This window comes from Chelonia mydas, chromosome 13, assembly GCF_015237465.2.
Source record: "Chelonia mydas isolate rCheMyd1 chromosome 13, rCheMyd1.pri.v2, whole genome shotgun sequence".
NCBI classification, from domain to species: Eukaryota; Metazoa; Chordata; order Testudines; family Cheloniidae; genus Chelonia; species Chelonia mydas.
The window spans coordinates 1185345-1204792 of NC_051253.2; the positions used below are offsets into that span (position 1 = coordinate 1185345).

At 63.8% G+C, this 19448-nt stretch overlaps 2 protein-coding genes across 4 annotated transcripts in view; both read right to left on the reverse strand.

The window, feature by feature from the left end:
* Positions 1-502: 502 nt before the first annotated feature.
* LOC119567872 (papilin-like) lies at positions 503-18031 on the reverse strand. Of its 2 annotated transcripts, none has more exons than XM_043526957.1 (17): positions 17964-18031; positions 13529-13669; positions 12428-12568; positions 11465-11608; positions 10228-10371; positions 9513-9653; positions 9193-9336; positions 8407-8547; positions 7310-7477; positions 6535-6678; positions 6129-6269; positions 4320-4361; positions 3643-3783; positions 2763-2936; positions 1793-1960; positions 1519-1686; positions 503-975 (listed from the first exon to the last, which is right to left on the reverse strand). In XM_043526957.1, exons 2-17 carry the CDS (start codon positions 13554-13556, stop codon positions 965-967), a joined length of 2040 nt encoding a protein of 679 aa, XP_043382892.1. In that variant the 5' UTR covers positions 13557-13669; positions 17964-18031; the 3' UTR covers positions 503-964. The 2 variants fall into 2 exon arrangements, with proteins under 2 accessions (XP_043382892.1, XP_043382890.1); XM_043526955.1 differs by lacking the exon at positions 17964-18031 and adding an exon at positions 14227-14398.
* Positions 18008-19448, reverse strand: part of LOC119567954 (WAP four-disulfide core domain protein 2-like) — a 30897-nt gene continuing 29456 nt past the window's right edge. For both annotated transcript variants that reach the window (XM_037915930.2, XM_037915931.2), the window contains exon 4: positions 18008-18199. The gene's annotated coding sequence lies outside the window, so the exon portion shown is untranslated. The remainder of the gene's footprint in view (positions 18200-19448) is intronic.

A 19448-nucleotide genomic window follows, 5' to 3' on the forward strand; every position in this document is an offset into this window, starting at 1 on the left:
TCATGGCCCCACTGTCTGTGTGATCTCAGGCTGACCCCCTGCAGCAGAGACCCGGTGCCTGCCTGAGACACCATCCCGAGGGAGCACCTCAGCCATCGGATTGCTACTGCCCAAGGGCTGAGAGGTGTCATGCTGGAAGGAGGTAGAGACAATCCAGCCAACTGTGCGGAACGCAAGCACCCTTCCCCAGCCTCTCCTTGCCCGTGGATGAAGAATAAGAGGGGGTGCCATTGGGCCCAGGTGTTAGGATGCATGTTCAGTGGTGATAAGTGCCCAGGCAAATAGCTGGCAGGGCATCTAGCTGCATTTACCATGCTTGTGCATGTAACTGCAGGAATTGTGTATGCAAATTGTGTTGCAAATGCACCCACATTCTATGAAAGCATCTGAAAAAATCTGAGAAAATGGGAGACAAAATAATCCTGCAGGGCAAAGGGCGGCCCACCCCGATTCTATTCTCCGCTCTGAGTGGGGCCAGGGGAAGACACAGGCCCTGCTCCAAGCAGCTAAATCTCTCCCCTGGGCTGGTCACATCTCCACAAGCACGTGCAATGCACTGCGTGAGTCCGACTGGGCCACACCGAGATTCCAGTGCACAGGAGCAAACCCTGCCGATCGGTGCCTGATGGGGTGGAGGTGGGGAGCGCCAGGGGCAGGTTGTTGCAGGCACAGTGTGGAAATGTTGTTCTGCATTTCAGACACCGGCTAATGATCCAGACTAGAGGGGGAACAGGTTTGAATCAGTCACATCCCTTTATCTGTAACAATGCAAGCACCTCCGGTGAGACCCCATTACCCCAGGGACACAGTAACAAGTTTGTGAGAAGCACATGCAGAAAAACCTATTTCCACACAGGACAGGGACTTGACAGCAGAAGAGCATTGCAACAAAGGGTCATGCTGGGTGAATGGGACTGGTCCCCAGGGACTGCAGCTTCCCCGTGGAGCCCCATTCTGGCCAGGGCTAGGCCATGCCTGAAAGAGAAGGAGAAAGTGGTTGGGGCAGGGCCGAGGACAGGCCAGAGCCCAGGGCACAGGACTCCTGCTCCCCAGCCAGCTGAGGAATCTCAGCCCCTCTGGGCCCACCTGAGGTCGGCAGGCAGCTCGAATGGGTGTGGGCGATTAGGGGGGCTAAGGGGAACCCTAAAGAGCAAACAGTCAGAGGGGCCCGAGTGCGTCAGCAGCAGGGAGCCTGTGCCAGTCAGTGGGTTCAGTGGGTCTCCAGGGAGCAAGGGAGGAGGGTCCAGACACTGCAGAGAGGCCAGCTAACGTCATTCATAGGCCTTGCCCACAGACGGGGTCCAAGAGAGCCCTCGCCCTGGCGGGGCTAGCGGGGAGGCTTCGAGACCGATGTGTCCAGAAGGCAGGTCTGTGAGGCCCCAGGCTCAGAAGACAACCCCAAGTTCTGGAGGGACTTTCCGAGGGAAGTGGCTGAGCCACTGACCGAACCCGCAGCTTGGCCAAGCCGGCGGCCCGACGGGAGGGCTCGGGGCCCCAGCGGCTGAGCTGACACCTCACCGTGGCCTGCGCAGGCCTGGAGACACGCGGCCTCCGTCTCAAAGTTGTTCCTGTTGCCGCCGCAGCCGCCGTACGTGAACCCGTCACACCGCCCGGCCTCAGCGTTGTAGACGAACCGGGGCAATGCGGCGTCGCAGGGTCCCGCTTCAGGGGGCAGTTTGCAGATGTCTAGAACAGAGAACAGAGAGTGCCCGGCAGTGCCGTGCAGACTGCCTGGAGGAGGATGCCCCTACAGAGCGAGCTCAAACTCCCCCCCGCCAGGCCCTGCTCTCACCAGGGGGCCCGCAGGCCTGCAGACACTCCTCCTCCACAGCAAAGTTGTTCTGGTTCCCCTGGCAGCCGCCGTAGATAAAGAGCTCGCAGTGCCTGGAGCTGGAGTTGTAGAAGAGCCGAGGGACCCAGGCTTTGCAGGGCCCAGTGTCGGGGCTGAGCTGGCAGACGTCTGGGGATGCAGAGCAGAGCGGAGGGAGTGCAGGGGACGTGACTCCATGCGGCTCAGCCGGGGCCTGTCGCTCTCTGTCTCCGGCACGGCTCCATGCCCCGCGGTCACAGCCAAGCACGGCAGGGCTAGTGGCCTCTCCCTGCTGCCCCAGGGCGCTGAGCTCAATGCTCTGCAGGCTCCCAGCGCCGCCTCTGCCTGTCGGGCAGGGCGCTGTGCTCTGCGGGTCCTGCCCTGCCCCCTGGGCCCCAGTTTCTGAGTCTTGCCGCTCACGGATGGGGGGAGGTGGGGGGCGGGGGATGCACACCCTGCTGCAGGTATCCTCTGCTCGGGCCAGGCTGGTGCCTCCTGGGACTGCTCAGTTTGGAAAAGAGGCAACTGAGCGGGGATAGATAGAGATCTATAAACTCATGAATGGAGCAGAGAAAGTGACTAGGGAAGTGTTAGTTACCCCGTCCCATAACACAGGAACCAGGGCTCACGCAATGAAATTACTAGGCAGCAGGTTTAAAACAAACAGAAGGAAGTATTTCTTCACACAGTGCACGATCAACCTGTGGAACTCACTGCCAGGGGATTCTGTGAAAGCCAAAAGTATAACAGGGTTCAACAAAGAATTACATAAGTTCCTGGAGGTTAGGTCCATCGATGGCCATTAGCCAAGATGGTCAGGGAGGTGACCCCATGCTCGGGTGTCCCTAAACCCCTAACTGCCAGAAGCTGGGCCTGGCCTCTGTCAGGACAGGGTACGGGGCTAGTGGGACCACTGGCCTGACTCTGTGTGGCCGGTCGTATGTTCTCTTACTGGAAACGGGCTCCGAGCAGCGGGTTCCGCACCGGCCTGGGCAGCACTTCTCCGGGCCTGGGCAATCCGCGTCCCGAAAGCAGGTGGAGCAGGATCTGTTCGCCAGGCAGGGGCGGCAGCTCTTACTGAGGTTCAGGCCTGCAGGCATGAGGACCGGGCAATAGCCAGGCTTCTCTGCAAGCAAGGGACATGCTCAGGGTGTGTGTGTGGTGGGGGCTGAGCAGAGCCTTGGGAAGCCTCAGTTCCACCCCTCACAGCACTGGCTGGACGCAGCTACCGGCCGGTCAGTCAGAGAAAGAAATTCCCCCAGACCCCTGTCTCCAGAATCCCTCTCATCCTGGAGCTCCCCCGACCCCATTATCCACTCAGCCTGGAGCTTCTCCGCCCCCTCCCACCCATTATCCACTCAGCCTGGAGCCCCCCCCCGCCATTATCCACTCAGCCTGGAGCCCCCCATTACAGTCTGTCGCTCCAGCTGGGTGGCTCTTTGCAGAGCAGGGCCCATGGGCTCAGGGCTGCACAGACACACACAGCTCCCTGGGCAGCCCATGACAGGCTGCAGCGGGGCAGTTGGGGGACGCTGGGGGCTCCTGCAGGGCTCAGGTTCGCAGGCAGCTGCAGCCTGTCCGAGGGGGGAATTTGTGATGGGGGAGTGTCAGGCTCAGCCCCAGCCCCAGCCCGTCCCCAGTGTCATGGGCGTGGGGCAGCTGGGAAGGTACCAGGTACCTGGGTCTCTCCCTGGTTTGCTGTGGCTGGTGCAGTGCAGCGATCTGTCTGCAGCCGGGGGCTGGCGCACCCGCCCCAAGGGGACCCCAGCTCAGCCGGTGCAGGGCGCGCTCACTGCACTGAGACACGCACAACCACTCGCCGTCTCTGGTACCTTGTGCCGGGTCAACGCAGCGGAATCTGCATGCGATATAGCAGCACTTCCGCATTCCCGGGCACTCGGGGTCACCGGAGCAGTGGGCCGGTGCTGAGTGGGCACATCGGACCGGATCAGGGGGGCAGGTCCCAGGTCTCACTGCAACAGAGAGGGTCCCTGGTGTAAACAGCCCGTGGGTGCGGAGGGTTAGCGGATTGCTGTTCCCCGTTAGCTGTCCGGCTGGCTGCCTGGGCTAGCAGGGGTGGGAGCTGGCTGTCTGGAGTGGGAGCTGGGTGTCTGGGCTGTCTGGAGTGGGAGCTGTCTGTCTGGGCTGGCTGGGGTGGGAGCTGGCAGGGGTGGGAGCTGGCTGCCCCGGGCTGGCAGGGGCGGGAGAGTTACAGAGGCAGCATGCCCCCCTTGGGGGGAGGAACAAGAGCCTGGTGTCATGGCTGAGCAGCATTGGCTGCACAGAGCCATGCTGGCCTGCCCACATGGAGGGAGGGCTTTGATGGTGGAAAGGGCACGAGAACTGGCAGAGACCCTGGGGATGCCACAGCCTGGAGAGGAGAGTTCAGGTAGAAGATTCCCCCCCACCCCGTCTCATCCCAGAGGCGCCCTCTGCCTGTCTTCCACAGACACTCCGGGGCACATCGCTTGCCCGTTAGCCCCACTCTCCCCTCGACAGTGTCACTTACCCCAGTCACGGGCAGGGAGGAGGCTGTCGCTGCCTCTGGGCGCTGGGAAGAGAAAGGAGGGAGTTGCAGTTGTGACAGGCGCAAGGGACACCTGCCGTGCGCGAAGCCTACTGTGTGCGGGTGCCATGCTCTGCGTGTGTGTCTGGGCTGGCTCGTGGTTGCGCTGCCGGCTCGTGCCCAGATAAAGGAGGTTTCCTGCAAGCCTAAAGTCAGTGGGGGTAACTGACTCCCTGCCCCTGGGTATGTCTCCCTGCCAGGAAACAGCTTCTCTGGTTTGACCTGGGGGCTTGGAGACACTGAACATCAGCGCTGAGCAGAGCAGGGCTCATCCTCCTCCAGGTGGCAACTGACCGGAGCGGGTGACGAGAGACAGGAGCACCTGATGGACTGTCAGACCTGCCTAGGTCCCCACAGGGCAGAGGGGCGCCTATGCTGCTTACTCCTTTGAGACCAGTTTTCTCCGAAGTGCGTTTGTGCTGAATAACGAGAGCTTTGCTGGCAGAGAGCCGGCAGATCGCTGGGTGACCCCGCCACGGCTCCCAGGGGCCCGAGCTGCCACCGGCCTGCAGAGCACGCAGTGATTCGCAGCCGTCTGCAGCCTCAGGCCCTGTCTGGGGAGAGGATGGCAGAACCCTGCTCCAAGAAAGGTGAAGCTTGGAGTTCTGAGGGGGTCAGGTACAGCTGCCCAGGGAAACGTGACAGTGAGCAGTGGCTGGGGGGGAGAGAGGTGGGGCAGCTTTGGGGTATGGTCCCAAATCCTGGGTGCCATCTGTGATGAAGTGGGACTGTTCTTAATGTTTCCTCTGAATAGTGTGGGAGTGCCTCAGTTTCCCCTAGGCAGTTCTTAAGTGTCTAGGGGGTGGGATAAGGGTGTATGATCATTGCAGAGCCCTAGAGGTGTGTGCAGGGGTCTGGACACAGAGAATAGCTAACACCCTGTTTCCTGGCAACTGATGGCCTGGGCCCTTCCCCCCTGCAAGGTGAGAGCTAAAGGGTTGGAGAACAAAGGAACCAGGTGACCTCCTGGCCCGGGAAAGGGACAAAGCCCAGAGGAGGAGGGGCTGGAGGGGGAGTCAGTTGGGGACGAGGAGTGAAGTGCGGACGTGGTTGTCTGGCTCACTGCCCCCCAAAATGGACCCAGCTGAGGGGTCCAGTTCTCTGCACCTGCAAGCTCTGTGTTAGACCATGTTCCTGTCGGCTAATAAACCTCTGTTTTACTGGCTGGCTGAGAGTCACGTCTGATTGCGAAGCTGGGGGGCAGGACCCTCTGGCTTCCCCAGGACCCTGCCTGGGCGGACTCGCTGTGGGAAGCGCACGGAGGGGCAGAGGATGCTGAATGCTCCGAGGTCAGACCCAGGAAGGTGGAAGCTGTGTGAGCTGTGGGTCCTGCAGACAGGCTGCTCCCAGAAAGGAGACTTCCCCAGAGTCCTGCCTGGCTTCGTAGGGAGCAGTTCCAGCGCCCAGGGACTCCGTGACACCATCTCTGGGCCCACAGCCTCCTATTGCATAGCCACAGGCTCTGCTACGGCTCCCAGGTCCCAGAGACTCGTGGGGAACCCGGCCCCCATGCCAGCCCAGAGCCACCCTGGGCGGGAGCTGTGCGATGGGGTGGGGCCAGCATCCTAGTGTCCTGAGGAGGGTGTGGGGTTCCCAGGTCCTTCCCTGGTGCAGCGGCACCTTGTGTCCCCTGCACACAAGCTAGGGCCCGGGCTGGGATCTCTGCTGTAGCCCCGGGCTGGCACGCCCTCCCGTGAGACCCTGGCTGAGCCGGCGCTGGGCGAGGGGGAGGGGGAGAGAGGGGCCCCGTACCGGTCTCAGCAGGGGCGCACTTCCTGGCACAGCCGACTGGGCAGCACTTGTGCGAGCCGGGGCACTCGGCGTCGGTGTCACATTCGGCGGTGATGACCCCCATGCACACGAACAGCGTCCTGCGGCACCGGCCCAGCTTCACTGCAACAGCGAGAACGGGGGTAGAGAAGCCTGGGCCGAGCCCCCGGGCCCCACGGCAGCGCAGCCAGGCACAGAGAGCCCTGCCCCCTTCGGGCTCCCGCAGCGCCCCTGGGCCCGGGCAGAGCCGGGGTCAGTCCGGGGGCTCAATGGGGCTGGGGCCCCAGCTCAGATTCCTCCTCCCTGCACGGACACAGATGCCCCCCCCCCTCGTGGGTGGGCTGGCGCGGGGCCCTGGCAGTGTCCCCCGGGGCTGGCGGCACCTTACCCTGCACGGGCGGGGCACAGGTCCGGCCACAGCTCCGGAGACAACACTTCTCGCTGGCGGGGCAGTCGCTGTCCTTGGAGCACGGCGAGACGCACTCGTCAGCCTGGCCCTCTCCGGCCCCGGCAGGGCAGACCCCCGGCCTCACTGGGCAGACACAGAGAGACAGTTCAAGGGCTGGCTGGGGCCGGGAACACCCCCGTGGGCCCTGCCCTCCTCGGGGCCCCCTCAGACCCACCCAGCCCAGAGCAGCTTCGGGCCCCACAGGAACATCTGGGCCCATTCAGCCCTGCCTTGCCCTGCTCTGGCTCCCCGCCCCTGCCCCTCAGGGACAGCAGCCAGCGTCAGAGGCTTCCAGGGGAGGGGTGAAACCCCAGCCCCCTGGGCTGTCAGCCCCCTCATCCCTATTAATTCCCACCCCTCTGGTTCAATCACTGGGCTCAGGGAAGACGGGATGAGCCGTCGCCTCTGCCCTGCGGCCCTCCGTCCTGTCGCCCTCCATGCGTCTCTTTCCCAGGGGGAGCAGCGCGAGCCCCTCTGCCCAACGGGAGCGGCTCCCCCGGGATCCCGCAGATCCTGGCTTCCCTGCCCTCCTCTCTGCGTCTGTCGCAGCCTTTCCTGAGCCAAGGGGGCTGGGGCCCAGCTCACTAGTGGCTGGGATAGAGGAACCAGGACCAGGGAGGCAGGCCTGTAGATTCTCCCCCACCTCCTTGGGCTCAGCCCTGGTGGGCCTCCGGCACCGGCCCAGGCTGGCTGTATGGCACCCTGTGTCCCTTACCGGGGCCCCCGCAGGCCTGGAGACACTCTGCTTCCCCCTCGAAGTTGTTGGGGTTCCCCCGGCAGCCCCCGTAGATGAATCTGTCACACTTCCCGGAGCTGGTGTTGTAGAAGAAGCGAGGGAGGTCGGCGTCACAGATGCCCATCTCGGCAGGGAGCTGGCAGATATCTGGGTGCCCAGGCAGAGAGAGGGGGTTCCAGAGAGGGGGGACTCCACAGAGGGTCTCGCTGCTCCCCAGGGGGCCAGGGGCAGGGTCCTGCTGGGGCTGCGCGTGGCAATGGGGAGGAGGGGCTCTGCAGGTGGAGTTCAGGGACCCCAGCCAGAGGCCAGCATGGCTCCCCCGGCGAATGGAGGGGTGCAGACTTGGCCTTGAGGGGATGAGCAAGGTTGCCAGGTGTTTGGTTTTTGACTGGAATTCCTGGTCAAAAAGCGACCCTTATGGCTCTGGGCAGCACAGCTGACTGGGCCGTTAAAAGTCTGGTTGGCGGGGCTGGCAGGCTCCCTTCCTGGCTCCGCAAAGCTCCTGGAAGCAGCAACATATTCCTCGGCTCCTAGGCGGAGGGACGGCTGGGGGGGCTGCGCTCACTGCCCCCACCCCGCCCTGCGTGACGGCTCCGCAGCTGCAATTGGCTGGGAACTGCAGCCAATGGGAACTGCAGTGCAGTGCCTCTGGGCGGATGCAGTGCGCACCGTGCAGAGCCACCTGGCCACCCCGATGCCTAGGAGCCGAGGAACATATCGCTGCTTCTGGGGAACCCCACAAGGCAAGTGCTGCCTGGAGCCCGCACCCCACGCCCCCTCCCGCACCCAACTCCCTCTCCCAGCCCTGAACCCCTCTCCCACACCCTGAACCCCTAATTTCTGTCCCCACTCCAGAGCTCGCACCCCCAGATAGAGCCTTGCCCCCCTCCTGCACCCCAAGCTCCTTCCCCAGCCCGGTCAAAATGAGCGAGTGAGTGAGGGTGGGGGAGAGCGAGCGACAGAGGGAGGGGGATGGAGTGAGCGAGGGCTGGGCAAGGCTGTTTGGCTTTGTGGGATTAGGAAGTTGGCAGCCCTCCGCAGGACAGGGGAGGCAGGTGACTCTCAGGCCCCCTTACCCTCGCTGGGAGGCTTGCAGACATGGCCGCAGCCGGTGCTGCAGCACTTCTCCGCTTTGCTGCAGTCGCTGTCGCTGCGGCATCCCTCCACGCAGGGCCCCAGGGAGCCTCTGAGCGCTGCTGGGCACGCACCGGGCTTCACTGCAACGCACGAGAGCCGCAGCCTTGGAGCCGCCCGCAGGAGCCCCCCTGCCCGCAGGAGCCCCCCCACCTCCACCCACTCGACCCCCCGTGCCCACTGGAGCACCCCCACCTCTGCCCGCTGCACCCCCCTGCCTGCTGGAGCCCCCCGCCCGCCAGAGGCCCCCCCACCTGTGCCCACTGGAGCCCCCCGACCTCCGCTTGCCAGAGCTCTAATCCCTCCTCCTGCCGGAGCCCCACCACCCCTCCTAGGGCTGAGGGGATGCACAAAGCGCCAGGCTGGAGAGGCCAGGGAGACCCCGGTCTCTACAGCTGCCCTGTGGTGTGGTCTCCACAGCTCCCTGCTCGTGTCCCGGCTTCCCCATGGGTCCCCCCGGCTCCCTGCGCCCACAGACGCTGCCCTTTCCGCTCTCAGCTGCTGTCTTCAGCACTCGCCCGCTCCGTGCCCCAGCCATAACCTTTCCGTGCAGGTCCCGCTCCGGGGAGCAACATCCAGACCAGCCTCCGCTGAGCCTCTGAGCCCCTGGGGAGGCCGGGATCCTGCAGGGCAGGTCTGGGGGTGGGGTCCTGGCCCCCCATTGACCAGTGATCAGCACCTGCTTCGGTCCAAGGCCATCGCCCCCGGGACGTCCCGAGAGCTCTTACCCTGCATCGGGGAGAGGCAGGCGCGGCCACAGCGGATCAAGCAGCACTTCCCGTTCCCTGGACAGTCACTGTCCTTCAGGCATCGAAAAAAACATGGGTCCTCGCTGCCCTCGGGGGCTCGAGCTGGGCACAGGCCAGGCTTCACTGCAATGCAGGGAAAGGCAGGGCAGAGCGTGGAGCGAGGGGCAGGGCAAAAACAGGCCCCGGTCCAGCCGCCGTCTGCTGAGTGGCATGAACAGGCTGCGGGAAGGTCGCTGCCCCACAGGGCTGGGAGCCAACGCGGGGTCAGCGATGGACGTGGGGAGAGGGCATGACCTTACCGAGCACGGGCGCCATGCAGAGCCGCCCACAGCCATTGCTGCAGCATTTCCTCGCGGCGGGGCAGTCGCTGTCGCTCCGACACATCCGCAGGCACGACACGAGAAACCGCTGGGCTACGGCTGGGCACACGCCGGGCCGCACTGGAACACAGAGCAGGGTCCCCTGCCTGGCCGCCTGGAGACAGCTGACCGGCCCCCGCTGACACGCCGGCCGGCCGCCTGCTCCCTGGGCTCCCTGCCCGCAGACCCCACCGTCCACTCCTGCCCTGTTGGCTATTTCCCAGCCTGCTGCCCACGTCGCTCGTGGGTGCCAGATGGCTCAGCCCAGGCCCGGCCAGCCCAGCGTCCCACCTGGCCCTGGCCAGCGGCCAGAGGAGGAGCGTGATGCACTCGCCTGGCCTGGGCTGGCCCTAACACTCCGTTCGGGGCTGGCTCCGGCGGGGGGCGGGTCCTTCCCTATTTTATTGAGCTGATTTATTGACAAGGTGGCTGGGTTTCCCCTTGTTCTTTATTAAGAGGTCCAGAAGCGCGTCCCAGTCACTGCCACATACCCCCGCCTGGCCCAGAGCCCATCGCGAAGGCTGCTCAGGGGGGTCCTAGAGCAGGATTCCCGCCAGCTCAGCGGGCTCCCAGCCTCACCTGGTGGTGCCGGGTGGCTGGGCACCCTCGGCACGTGGGCTGCAGAGCAGGGGCTGGGCTCCGGGAGGGGGAGTACCTGCAAGGGGCACTCGGCACTTGTAGCCACAGCCTGTGGGACAGCACTTCTCGTCTCCAGGGCAGTCAGCGTCGTCCACACACGCGTCCAGGCACAGCCCCTCGGGCTGCTCCAGCTGCACGGCTGGGCACACGCCGGCCTTCTCTGGGGAAAGAGGGGGCCTGAGCACGGCCTGCTTGGGGCGGCGCAGAGGGGCCCGGCTTTCCCTTAGCACCGGGTGAGCCAGACCCACGTGACGCGTGTGTCTGGGTGTGCACATGCGTGTGGATGTGTGCCTGGGAGCTGTATCTGGGCTCATGGGATGGAGACCGCAGCGCGTGCAGCCCCAGCATGGGAGGCCTCTGCACTCATGCGTGAGCTGAATGGGATTAGGACCCGCTCCTGGGACCAGTGTGCATGGAGCCAGCTGCTGGAGTGAGTGTGGAGGGGGGTGCCAAGCCCTGGTGCCGCAGGGCTGGGATCCTGCTGGGCAGCAGACGTGCATGGGTGTCACGGAGTCCCCGGGTGATGCTCTGGAACTGCTCCCCACGAAGCCAGGCAGGACTCTGGGGAAGTCTCCTTTCTGTGAGCAGCCTGTCTGCAGGACACACAGCTCACACAGCTTCCACCTTCCTGGGTCTGACCTCGGAGCATTCAGCAGCCTCTGCCCCTCCATGCGCTTCCCCCAGCGAGTCCACCCAGGCGGGGTCCTGGGGAAGCCAAAGGGTCCTGCACCCCAACTTGGCAGTCAGACGGGACTCTCAGCCAGCCAGTAAAACAGAGGTTTATTAGACGACAGGAACAGGGTCTAACACAGAGTTTGCAGGTGCAGAGAACCGGACCCCGCAGCTGGGTCCATTTTGGGGGCAGTGAGCCAGACAACCACGTCTGTACTTCACTCCATGTCCCCAGCCAGCCCCAAACTGAAACTCCCTCCAGCCCCTCCTCCTCTGGGCTTTGTCCCTTTCCCAGGCCAGGAGGTCACCGGATTCCTTTGTTCTCCAACCCTTTAGCTCTCACCTTGCAGGGCGGAAGAGCTCAGGCCATCAGTTGCCAGGAAATAGGGTGTTGGCCATTCTCTGTGTCCAGACCCCTGCACACACCTGCTCTCTTGGGCTCTGCAATGATCATACACCCTTATCCCACCCCCTAGATACTTAAGAACTGCCTAGGGGAAACTGAGGCACCCCCACACTATTCAGAGGAAACATTAAGAACAGTCCCACTTCGTCAGAGTGGGTCAGATTCGCGCTGGTACCTGTGTAGGGGCTCATGCAGGCCAGGCCGCAGCCAGCAAAGCAGCATTTCTGGCCCTCGGGGCAGTGCCTGTCGTCATCGCACTGGTTTGTGCAAGGAGTGAAATCCTGCGACACTCGTCTCTGTGGGCAGGCGCCAGGCTTGGCTGGAAGCGAGACGGCAGCTCAGGGAGCAGCTCAGCAGAGACACAAGCACCCGACCCCCGGCCCCGCCAGCTGTCTGACCCCAGGCCTGCCTGGAGAGCTCTCCGGGCCACAGCCAGCAGGGAGGGAAGGCTGTACCCCCTGCCCCAGGCCCTGCCCAGTCCCTGTGCCCCCTGCCCCAGGCTTTTACGTGGTGCCAGGGTCTCTGCCCTCACTTCCTGACCCTTCTCCCCCTTGCTATAGGGCAGTCGTTATGCCATGCAGAGCAGTGTTGGGTGTGTGATCGAGAGGGGCAGTGACACCTTCTGTGGGTGCTGGGAACATGCCACACTCAGCCCGGCCCATGGGCAGCACTGCTGTCCCGGGGCGATTCCCTCCCGCTGGGTCCCCCGGGGAGGGACAAGTTTGGAGCTGCAGGCCATGGGCTGGAACGTCAGGGCCTTCATCTGGGGCCAGGCCCAGGCTGCTGCTCAGCGGCTCCCACAGCACATTGGGGTCTAGATCCATAAGCAGCGGGCAGCGCAGACACTCCTGGCCAGCATCTCTCCTGAGAGGGGGGGCAGGGCACATGTGGGGGCCGGCTGGGGCCATTCTTGTCTTGTGTTTGCACGGAGCGTGCAGTGCCTCCAGCCTGGCCCAGGGACGGGATCTTTCCCCAGGCAGCAGCAGCTGGGCAGTGCCCTGGGAAGCAGCAGGGTGGCCCTTGGTCACAGCCTGTCACTGCCCTCCTTGTACATCAGCCAGCCAACCAGCCTGCCCCTGGGCACAGCTGGGGGTGGGGATCACAGAGCCAAAAGGTTATGCGCTCCCATGGGCCTCACCTGGCTGGGCACTTGTGCAGCGAACACGGCAGCCCTCGGCACAGCACTTGGCCCCTCCGGCACACGCAGAGTCATTCTGGCAGCTCACCAGGCAGGGCTCTGCCACCCTGGTGTTGGGCTCCGGGCAGTAGCCTGGGTTCACTGCAGAACAGGAGACGCACAGTGCAGTCGCTGTGCCCAGGAGAGGCGGGCTTGCCCCTCCAAGGGGCCCTTGCAGCCGCCTCAGTGGGTGTGCTGGGAACAGAGTCCCCGTACACATGCAAGATGAGGGTAGCACAACACAGGGGCTTCTGCTGCTTCCCCGGCTGTGCATTCAATGGCGGGAAAGCCAGCTGGGAGCACAGGCTGCCGGGCTGATGGCTCCAGCCCCTCGAGTTTGCACTAGATGCTCTGCAACCTTAGATATCCCAGCCAAGCCGCTCCAGCTTGTCTGAACAGTCTCACCTGTCAGTCAGCCCCCCAGTGCTCTGAGGGTCTGCTGCCCTGCTCGGGGCTGGCCACTCCGCTGGGTCGCCCCTTTGCCAAGCAGTAGCAGGCTTTGGGGCCTTGCAGATTGGTCTCCCATTGGAAGAGAAATCTGGAGGCAGAGTCTGGGTGCTGGGTGGAGCTTGTTTATTTATAGTACATACAGCAGTCCTGGAGCAGAGGTGGTTACAAAGGGCATGCATGCTGCTTCCTCTTTTAGAGCACTCAGCCCCAACCCCAGTGCCCAGGAGGTGGTTCTAGTGAGAGATGAAGGCAGAGGCGAACTCCCCTGCAATTTGCAGCAGCTCACCCCACGGAAACGGAAGAAGTGCTGTGCTGCTAATCCTGCGGTGCAAAGACCATACCCAGCTTGCGCACTAAGAACAAGAACATCAGGCGAAGCAAACAGCACTATCTAGTGACTCCGGTTGTACCAGCTGTATCTTTGGTGAATAAATCAATGGCGCAGGGCCATGGTCCTCCAAAGGCACCGACTGCTCTCCTGTATGGTCCCCGTGTATTACATTCCATCCCTGCCCATTCTCATGGTTTGCCTGCCCTGCTGCCATGCTCTGAGCCGCTCCCCCACTGTCTCTGCAGAGGGTCCCTCCGGCAATCAGGGAGAGCAGCACATACCTCTGTCAGGGAGGACACAGGTTCTCATATGCCCAGTATTGCAGCACTTCTCGTTCCCCGGGCAGCTCCGGTCTGAGAGACAGTAGATCCTGGAGGGACGCACAAACTCAATCCTCCCTGCTGGACATTCACCCACTTTACCTGTAGCAGAGAAAGGAGACTGGAGCCCATCTGCGAGTGGCTGCACCGAGTGGACCCAGCTATACGGTTTGAGGAATAAGAACACAGCTACCTGCCTCCACCTGAGAGGACAGGTGGCGTCTGCTGGGCTGGGAGGCGACCACTCTCTGTACTCAAAGCTGCACAGATTCCCAGCCAGAAGGAACCACTGATCATCTAGCCTCACCTCCGGTATAGCACAGGCCAGGGACCTGCTCCCAAACAATTCCTAGCGTGGCTCTGTTAGAAAACCAGCCAGTGGAGTTAAAAACTGGTCAGTGATGGAGAATCCACCACAAATGCTGGTGACTGTTCCAACCGGCACTGTTAAAAATGTACAACACCCTATTTCCAGTCTGAATTTGCCTCGCTTCCACTTCCAGCCCCTGGACAGTGTTGGACTTTCCTCAGCTAGACTGGAGAGCCCCTTAGTGAATGTTTGTTCCCCAGGCCGGTACGCAAGAGACGGGGATCAGCTCACCCCATTGTTAAGCTACATAGATCCAGCTCTGTGAGTCTAGCACTCGTCTGTTACTAACCTCCTTTCTCCTGCCCCCACGCAGGTGGCAGCGTGGCCCAGACGGCCAGGAGCCCCAGGGGGAGGAAGATGCCTCCTGACTCCATGGTGTGCCGGGACCCGGGTCTGAGTGCCCGGAACTGAGCCAGGCCAGGATTTAAACTGTGGCCCAGAGGGGGCTGGGTCAGGCCGGGGAGGGGCTGGCTCACCTGCCAGAGTCCAGCTCATTCTATTCACAGTGCGTTGGCTGGAGTAGCAGCGCTGGGAGCGGGGGCCGCGCTGTGGGCCTGCTCAGCACAATGTTAATCCGGATGTCGGAGCAGAGCTGGGCAGGCAGCCCACAGCGCTCTCCAGGGAGTCTGCCTCCCTCCTGCTCACCACTGCGTTCCTCTGTCTGGAGCTCCTCCTCCGGCACTTTGACGCCAGCATTTGGTTGCCCCAGACCAGCCTGCTGTGATGGGCATACAAGCCACATGGTGCACCCTGCACCGCTCCTGGCCCCAGGTGTCTGGTGCGAATCTTCCCGCTGGGAACCCCGGCTCTGTCTGGCCAGCTGCGCTGTCCATTCCAAGCGGCTGGTTCCCTGGGTCGTGCTGGCCAGGATCTAGCTGGACAGTGACGGTGCCAGGGCCGCAAGCCGTGGGGGCGCCGTTAGCGAGTGTTCGCCACGTTCCAGGCGGGAAGCGTCGTGGTGGCGGCCTGTTCTGCCTGCCTCCCATGGGAGCCGAAATCCCCGCCCCGGCTGAGCTGCCTGGCAGAGACGCCAGTGGAGTGGGACGGGGGAGCAGTGGGAACCTGGCTGGATTGCAGGGTGAAGGGGGCCACGTGCCGGGATTCAGAGTGGTCAGGATACGCCAGGGCCCAGCCGGACCCGCACTGCCAGGCGGCTCTGCAAATGACTCAGGGTCCATGGAGTGTTCAGGGTCCCCGGGCACAGCTGCCCTCAAATACCTGCACCAAGCCATCGCCACCTTCGCCAAGAGCCATCCCGGTGCCTCCTGGCACTCTTCCTGCCTGCTGATGGGGTTAGGAAGAGACGTTCCCAGCGGGGTGTTCGCTAGGGGTCCGGGGTGTCAGGAAACAGGGTGTCGGCCATTCTCTGTGTCCAGACCCCTGCACACACCTGCCCTCTAGGGCTCTGCAACGATCATACACCCTTATCCCACCACCTAGATACTTAAGAACTGCACAGGGGAAACTGAGGCACCCCCACACTATTCAGAGGAAACATGAACAGTCCCACTTCGTCACACGGGGCAGCCAGCTGGTGCCTGCAGCCTATCCCAACCCAGCCCCAGGGGCCTCCTCCTTTCTGCTGCCTGGGCTCTGCTGGGCCCTGCGCGAGGGGCAAGCGCCATCTGCACCTGGCAGCACACGCTGAGCATAGCTGGTGTGGCCACTGTGCAGGGATGGGCGTAGAGGGCAGAGACCTGGGCATGCAGTGACCCTCCCCCGCCTACTCAGGGACAAGGGGAGGGACTCTGCCACACAGCGACCCCCCTGCCCACCTGCTAAGGGAGGGCCCTTTCCAGCGGAGGCTCAGACACGCCCTTGTCTGGTGCCCACATCAGCCCATGTTGCCCCCCCTGTGATCAGCAAGAGTGCAGGTCTCTGATACACCCAGCCCATGCCAGCCGGGTGCAGAGCTGGGACCTGAGCCCACGCATCCCGCTGTGCCAGGGTCCAAGCTCCCCGGGGCTGGGGCTTCTGATCCCAGGGAGAGAGGAGACCAGTGTGTGCTTCAGCAATGGGGCCCGGCCTCTCCTGCTGCCTGGGGCTCGGTTTAAACAAACACTGAGCAGAGAACAATGCAGCGCTGCCAGCCAGCCTGGGACACTCTCCTCTCCCGCCGGGGCGTGGTCAGGCAGGGTGCTGGGCTCTTCCACCGCACCACAGGTGCAGGGCATCAGAGCCAAGCCCCCTTTAGCACTGAGCCCCAGACCCTCCTCAGAGACGGAGCCCCCTGCAGAGACCGGAATGACTCCCCTGCCTCAGCTGGGCCTGCGGGCACCCAGCGCGATGGGGGTATCTGTGCTCAGGGATGGTGGGGACCTGGGCAAGGGTGGAACTTGTGGGCAGTGGTATTTCTGGGAGTAGCTGGGCAGTGTGGCTGAGAAGGGCCAGTGGGCCCCGCAGCTCATCCCTTGGCTGTGAGTCAGACCCTCTGAGGCCAGCCTGGCAAGGGTGGACCTGCTGCCTGGCCCTGGCAGTGCCCAGCCGTGGGGCCGGCGCAGCCCAGCCCTCTGGATGTGGCCCTTGCTGGTGCCAGAGTCGTCTCCATCCCTGTGGTCTGAGGCCTGGGGAGTCCTTTCCCCATGTGGTCAGGGCCCCTGAAGCCCAAGCAAGTGCGAGCCCCGCTCCTGGCAGCAGGGAAGGTGAGGCAAAGCCAGACGTACAGGGGTCAGGACAGCTTGGACGCCTGGAGTCCAGACGGGTCCCCGTGGAACGAGGGAATGAGCAGCAGGTGTCACCTCTCCCTGCAAACGGCTCCTGTGCACACAGAGGCATGTGGGCACCAAGCCAGCGTGGCTACGTGTGCCCCAGCTGGGCCTGAGATCCAGCCCCGGGGAGAATCACACAGGCAGCGCCCAGCAGGGGAGGGAACGACCGGCCCTGCTCCTGGGGGAACCTGGGCTGCCGGCAGCATCCCTGGGGTGCTCCTGCTGAGCCAGAATCCAGCCCCCGGGCAGAGCTCCACAGCCAGGCCGGCCCAGAAAGCCAGCCCTGCCGCCTTTGGGGCCATGCCAGGCTGCTGACAGTGTGGGGCCCCAGGGCATGAGAGGCAGGGCGGGTAACAATGGGAGGGGTTCGGGTTTCCTCATTCCTTTGGCACTGGGTGCTGCTCGCCCTGCCTGGCTCCGTCCCTGGCGCCCTGCTCCCCTGGCTGTTGGCTTGCCCCCAGGAGCAGAACTGCGCGTTCCGCAGGCAGGGCCACCGGCTGCCCCGGGCGGAGGGGCAGGGCAGTGAGTTCCGGGAGCCAGGCACGTGAGGTGCCCTGTGTCGCTGACCAAGCCTGAGACTGGGGCCCAGACCCAGCCCAGCGGGGCCAGCAAAGAGCAGCTCAGGCTCTGCCAAGGCAGGAGTGCGTCTGCCCGCCCCAGGCCTTGGCCGTGGGGAGTCACGCAGCCAGGCAGTGTGCCAGGCCCCGTGGGGCAGGCTGTTAACAAGGAGCTGGAGTCGGGCTGGAAGCTGCAGGGCTGGGTTTTCTGCTGCGTTACTTCAGGGCCACTCCACTCGATGGGGCTCCATGGCCCCACTTGGGGCTGCTGCAAATGAAGTGCATTTGCCCGAGGGGTGCAAAGAGCCTATGCCGAGGCCGTCCCAGCCCTCGCTGCCCTGGTGTCTTACAACAGAGAGGCGATGCCGGGAACAGCTCCGCCCTCCGACTGCTACTGCCCAGGGGCCGAACAGAGGTTACAGCGCAGGAGGGGGCTGGACAAACTCAGTGCGTGGGGGAGAGCAAGATGCCCAACTGCAACTGCCCTGTCCTAGCCTGGCAGGACCAGGAGGGCGACACGGGGCACATTCTCAGCCCCAGCCCTGGATTGTGCACACCGAGCTGCAACTGAGTGTAGCTGTATATTGAGCGTGTACCCACTTTGCAAGACAAACAGCCATTTGCACGGTGCAGATTGCTGGTGAGCACAGGTTTGGACACGTGCAATGTCTGTGGTGAGGCAGGGGTGCAGGACTGGAGCCTACGGGCGAGGCAGGTGTACAGGGGGAAACGTGGGCGCAGGATCAGAGCTGGCCAGGTACCTGGGCCAAAGAGCTGGAGAAGATGCAGACACGACCACCAGAGCTGCAGGGCGAGGCTGTTTTATTGGGGTCAGGGAGAGACTGGAGTCTGGATGTGCTGGTCCGTGAGAGCCCTGGGCAGGGAGCTGGAGAGCAGGGCAGCTCCATGCTGGGGCACTGGGAGTCATGTGCAGAGCGACAGGCGTGTCAGAGAGCCGCTCCCCCTTTGCCTGGTGATGGGCAGATCTAGGAGGCATCTGCAAAGGGAAGGTCAAGCAATGAGGAGGCAGGGAGCGGCCTGCGAGCAGGACTCCTGCCCGCCCCAGCACTGGGTGCAGCGATGGTGCCGACAGTGAATCGCCTCTTGGGCACTGCCAGCCCCTGCTGGCCTGCAGGCTGTGTCCTGGGGCCCCTGACGAGCCCTACGCAGCGTAGGGAATCTGTATGGAGAGCCCTGCTGGAAGCCTGGGGCCGGCGGAGATCTCGGGAGGCTGAGGCTGGCTCGCGGTATCAGCCCTGCTCACAGTGACGCCCTGGGCTAGGTCGGGATTGGGGAGATCCTCTCCTCTCCTGGCTCTGGCACGCCCCAGGGACAGGCTGGCCCCACAGGGCAAATGACACTGACTACCTGAGGGGGGGTCTGGCTGTCTGCCCATCCTCGTGGCATCTGGGCTTCTCACATAGCTGTGCCGTGGGAAAGGAGGTCCCACAGTGCCTGGGAGCACTGGCCATGAGACCCTCGCACGGGAGATAGGGCGCGGGGTGCCCTGCCACCTACCTTCCCTGTAAGCGTCCCACCGTGCAGCAGCTCAGGGAACCCGTGCCAGGGACCTGCCACAGCCAGGGAGGGGCATCCCTCCCCCAGCCCCAACCTACCCCAGCCACCAACCTGCCGTGGCCCGGACACCCCTCCCCCAACCCCTACTCTGCCACGGCCGGGGTGCCCAGACCAGCCAGGGCGCCCCTCCCCCAGGCCAAACCCAGCCCCAGCCCTGGCCCGGACCTGCTGCGGGAGGGGCGCCTATCCTGCGGCCCCAGCCCTGGAGCTGCCATGGCAGAGAAAGGGACCTCTCCCCCCAGCCCAGGTGCTGCTGTGGGGAGAGAGAGCTGGGGGGCGGGGAGTCCTCTTTCCCCGCCGTAGCCCCAGAGTACCCTCCTGCACCCCAAACCCCTCATCCCGAGCCCCACCCCAGAGCCCACACCCCCAGCCAGAGCACTCACCCCCCCACCCCAACCCTCTGGCCCAGCCCTGAGTCCCCTCCCACACTTCGAACCTCTCAGCCCCACCCACGCCACATGAATTTTGTTCTGTGCACCAACCTGGAGGTGATGTGTCACATAACAAAATTCATTCTGCACATGGGTGGGAAAAATTAGAGGGAACACTGCCTGCCACCCCACTCCACGCTGCCACTCCGTCCAGGAGCACACAGGGCTGCTATGCTGTCTACCCCGTGCCCCCGGAGCACACACAGGGATGCTGGGCTATCTACCCCGTGTCCCCGG

Coding starts and splice junctions, on each gene's coding strand:
- LOC119567872 (XM_043526955.1), bottom strand. CDS start 14,311: ATGGAGTCAGGAGGCATCTTCCTCCCCCTGGGGCTCCTGGCCGTCTGG. Junction 13,670..14,226: donor GTGGGGGCAGGAGAAAGGAG/GTTAGTAACAGA, acceptor TCTCTGCTACAG/GTAAAGTGGGTGAATGTCCA. Junction 12,569..13,528: donor CTGTGTCCTCCCTGACAGAG/GTATGTGCTGCT, acceptor CCTGTTCTGCAG/TGAACCCAGGCTACTGCCCG.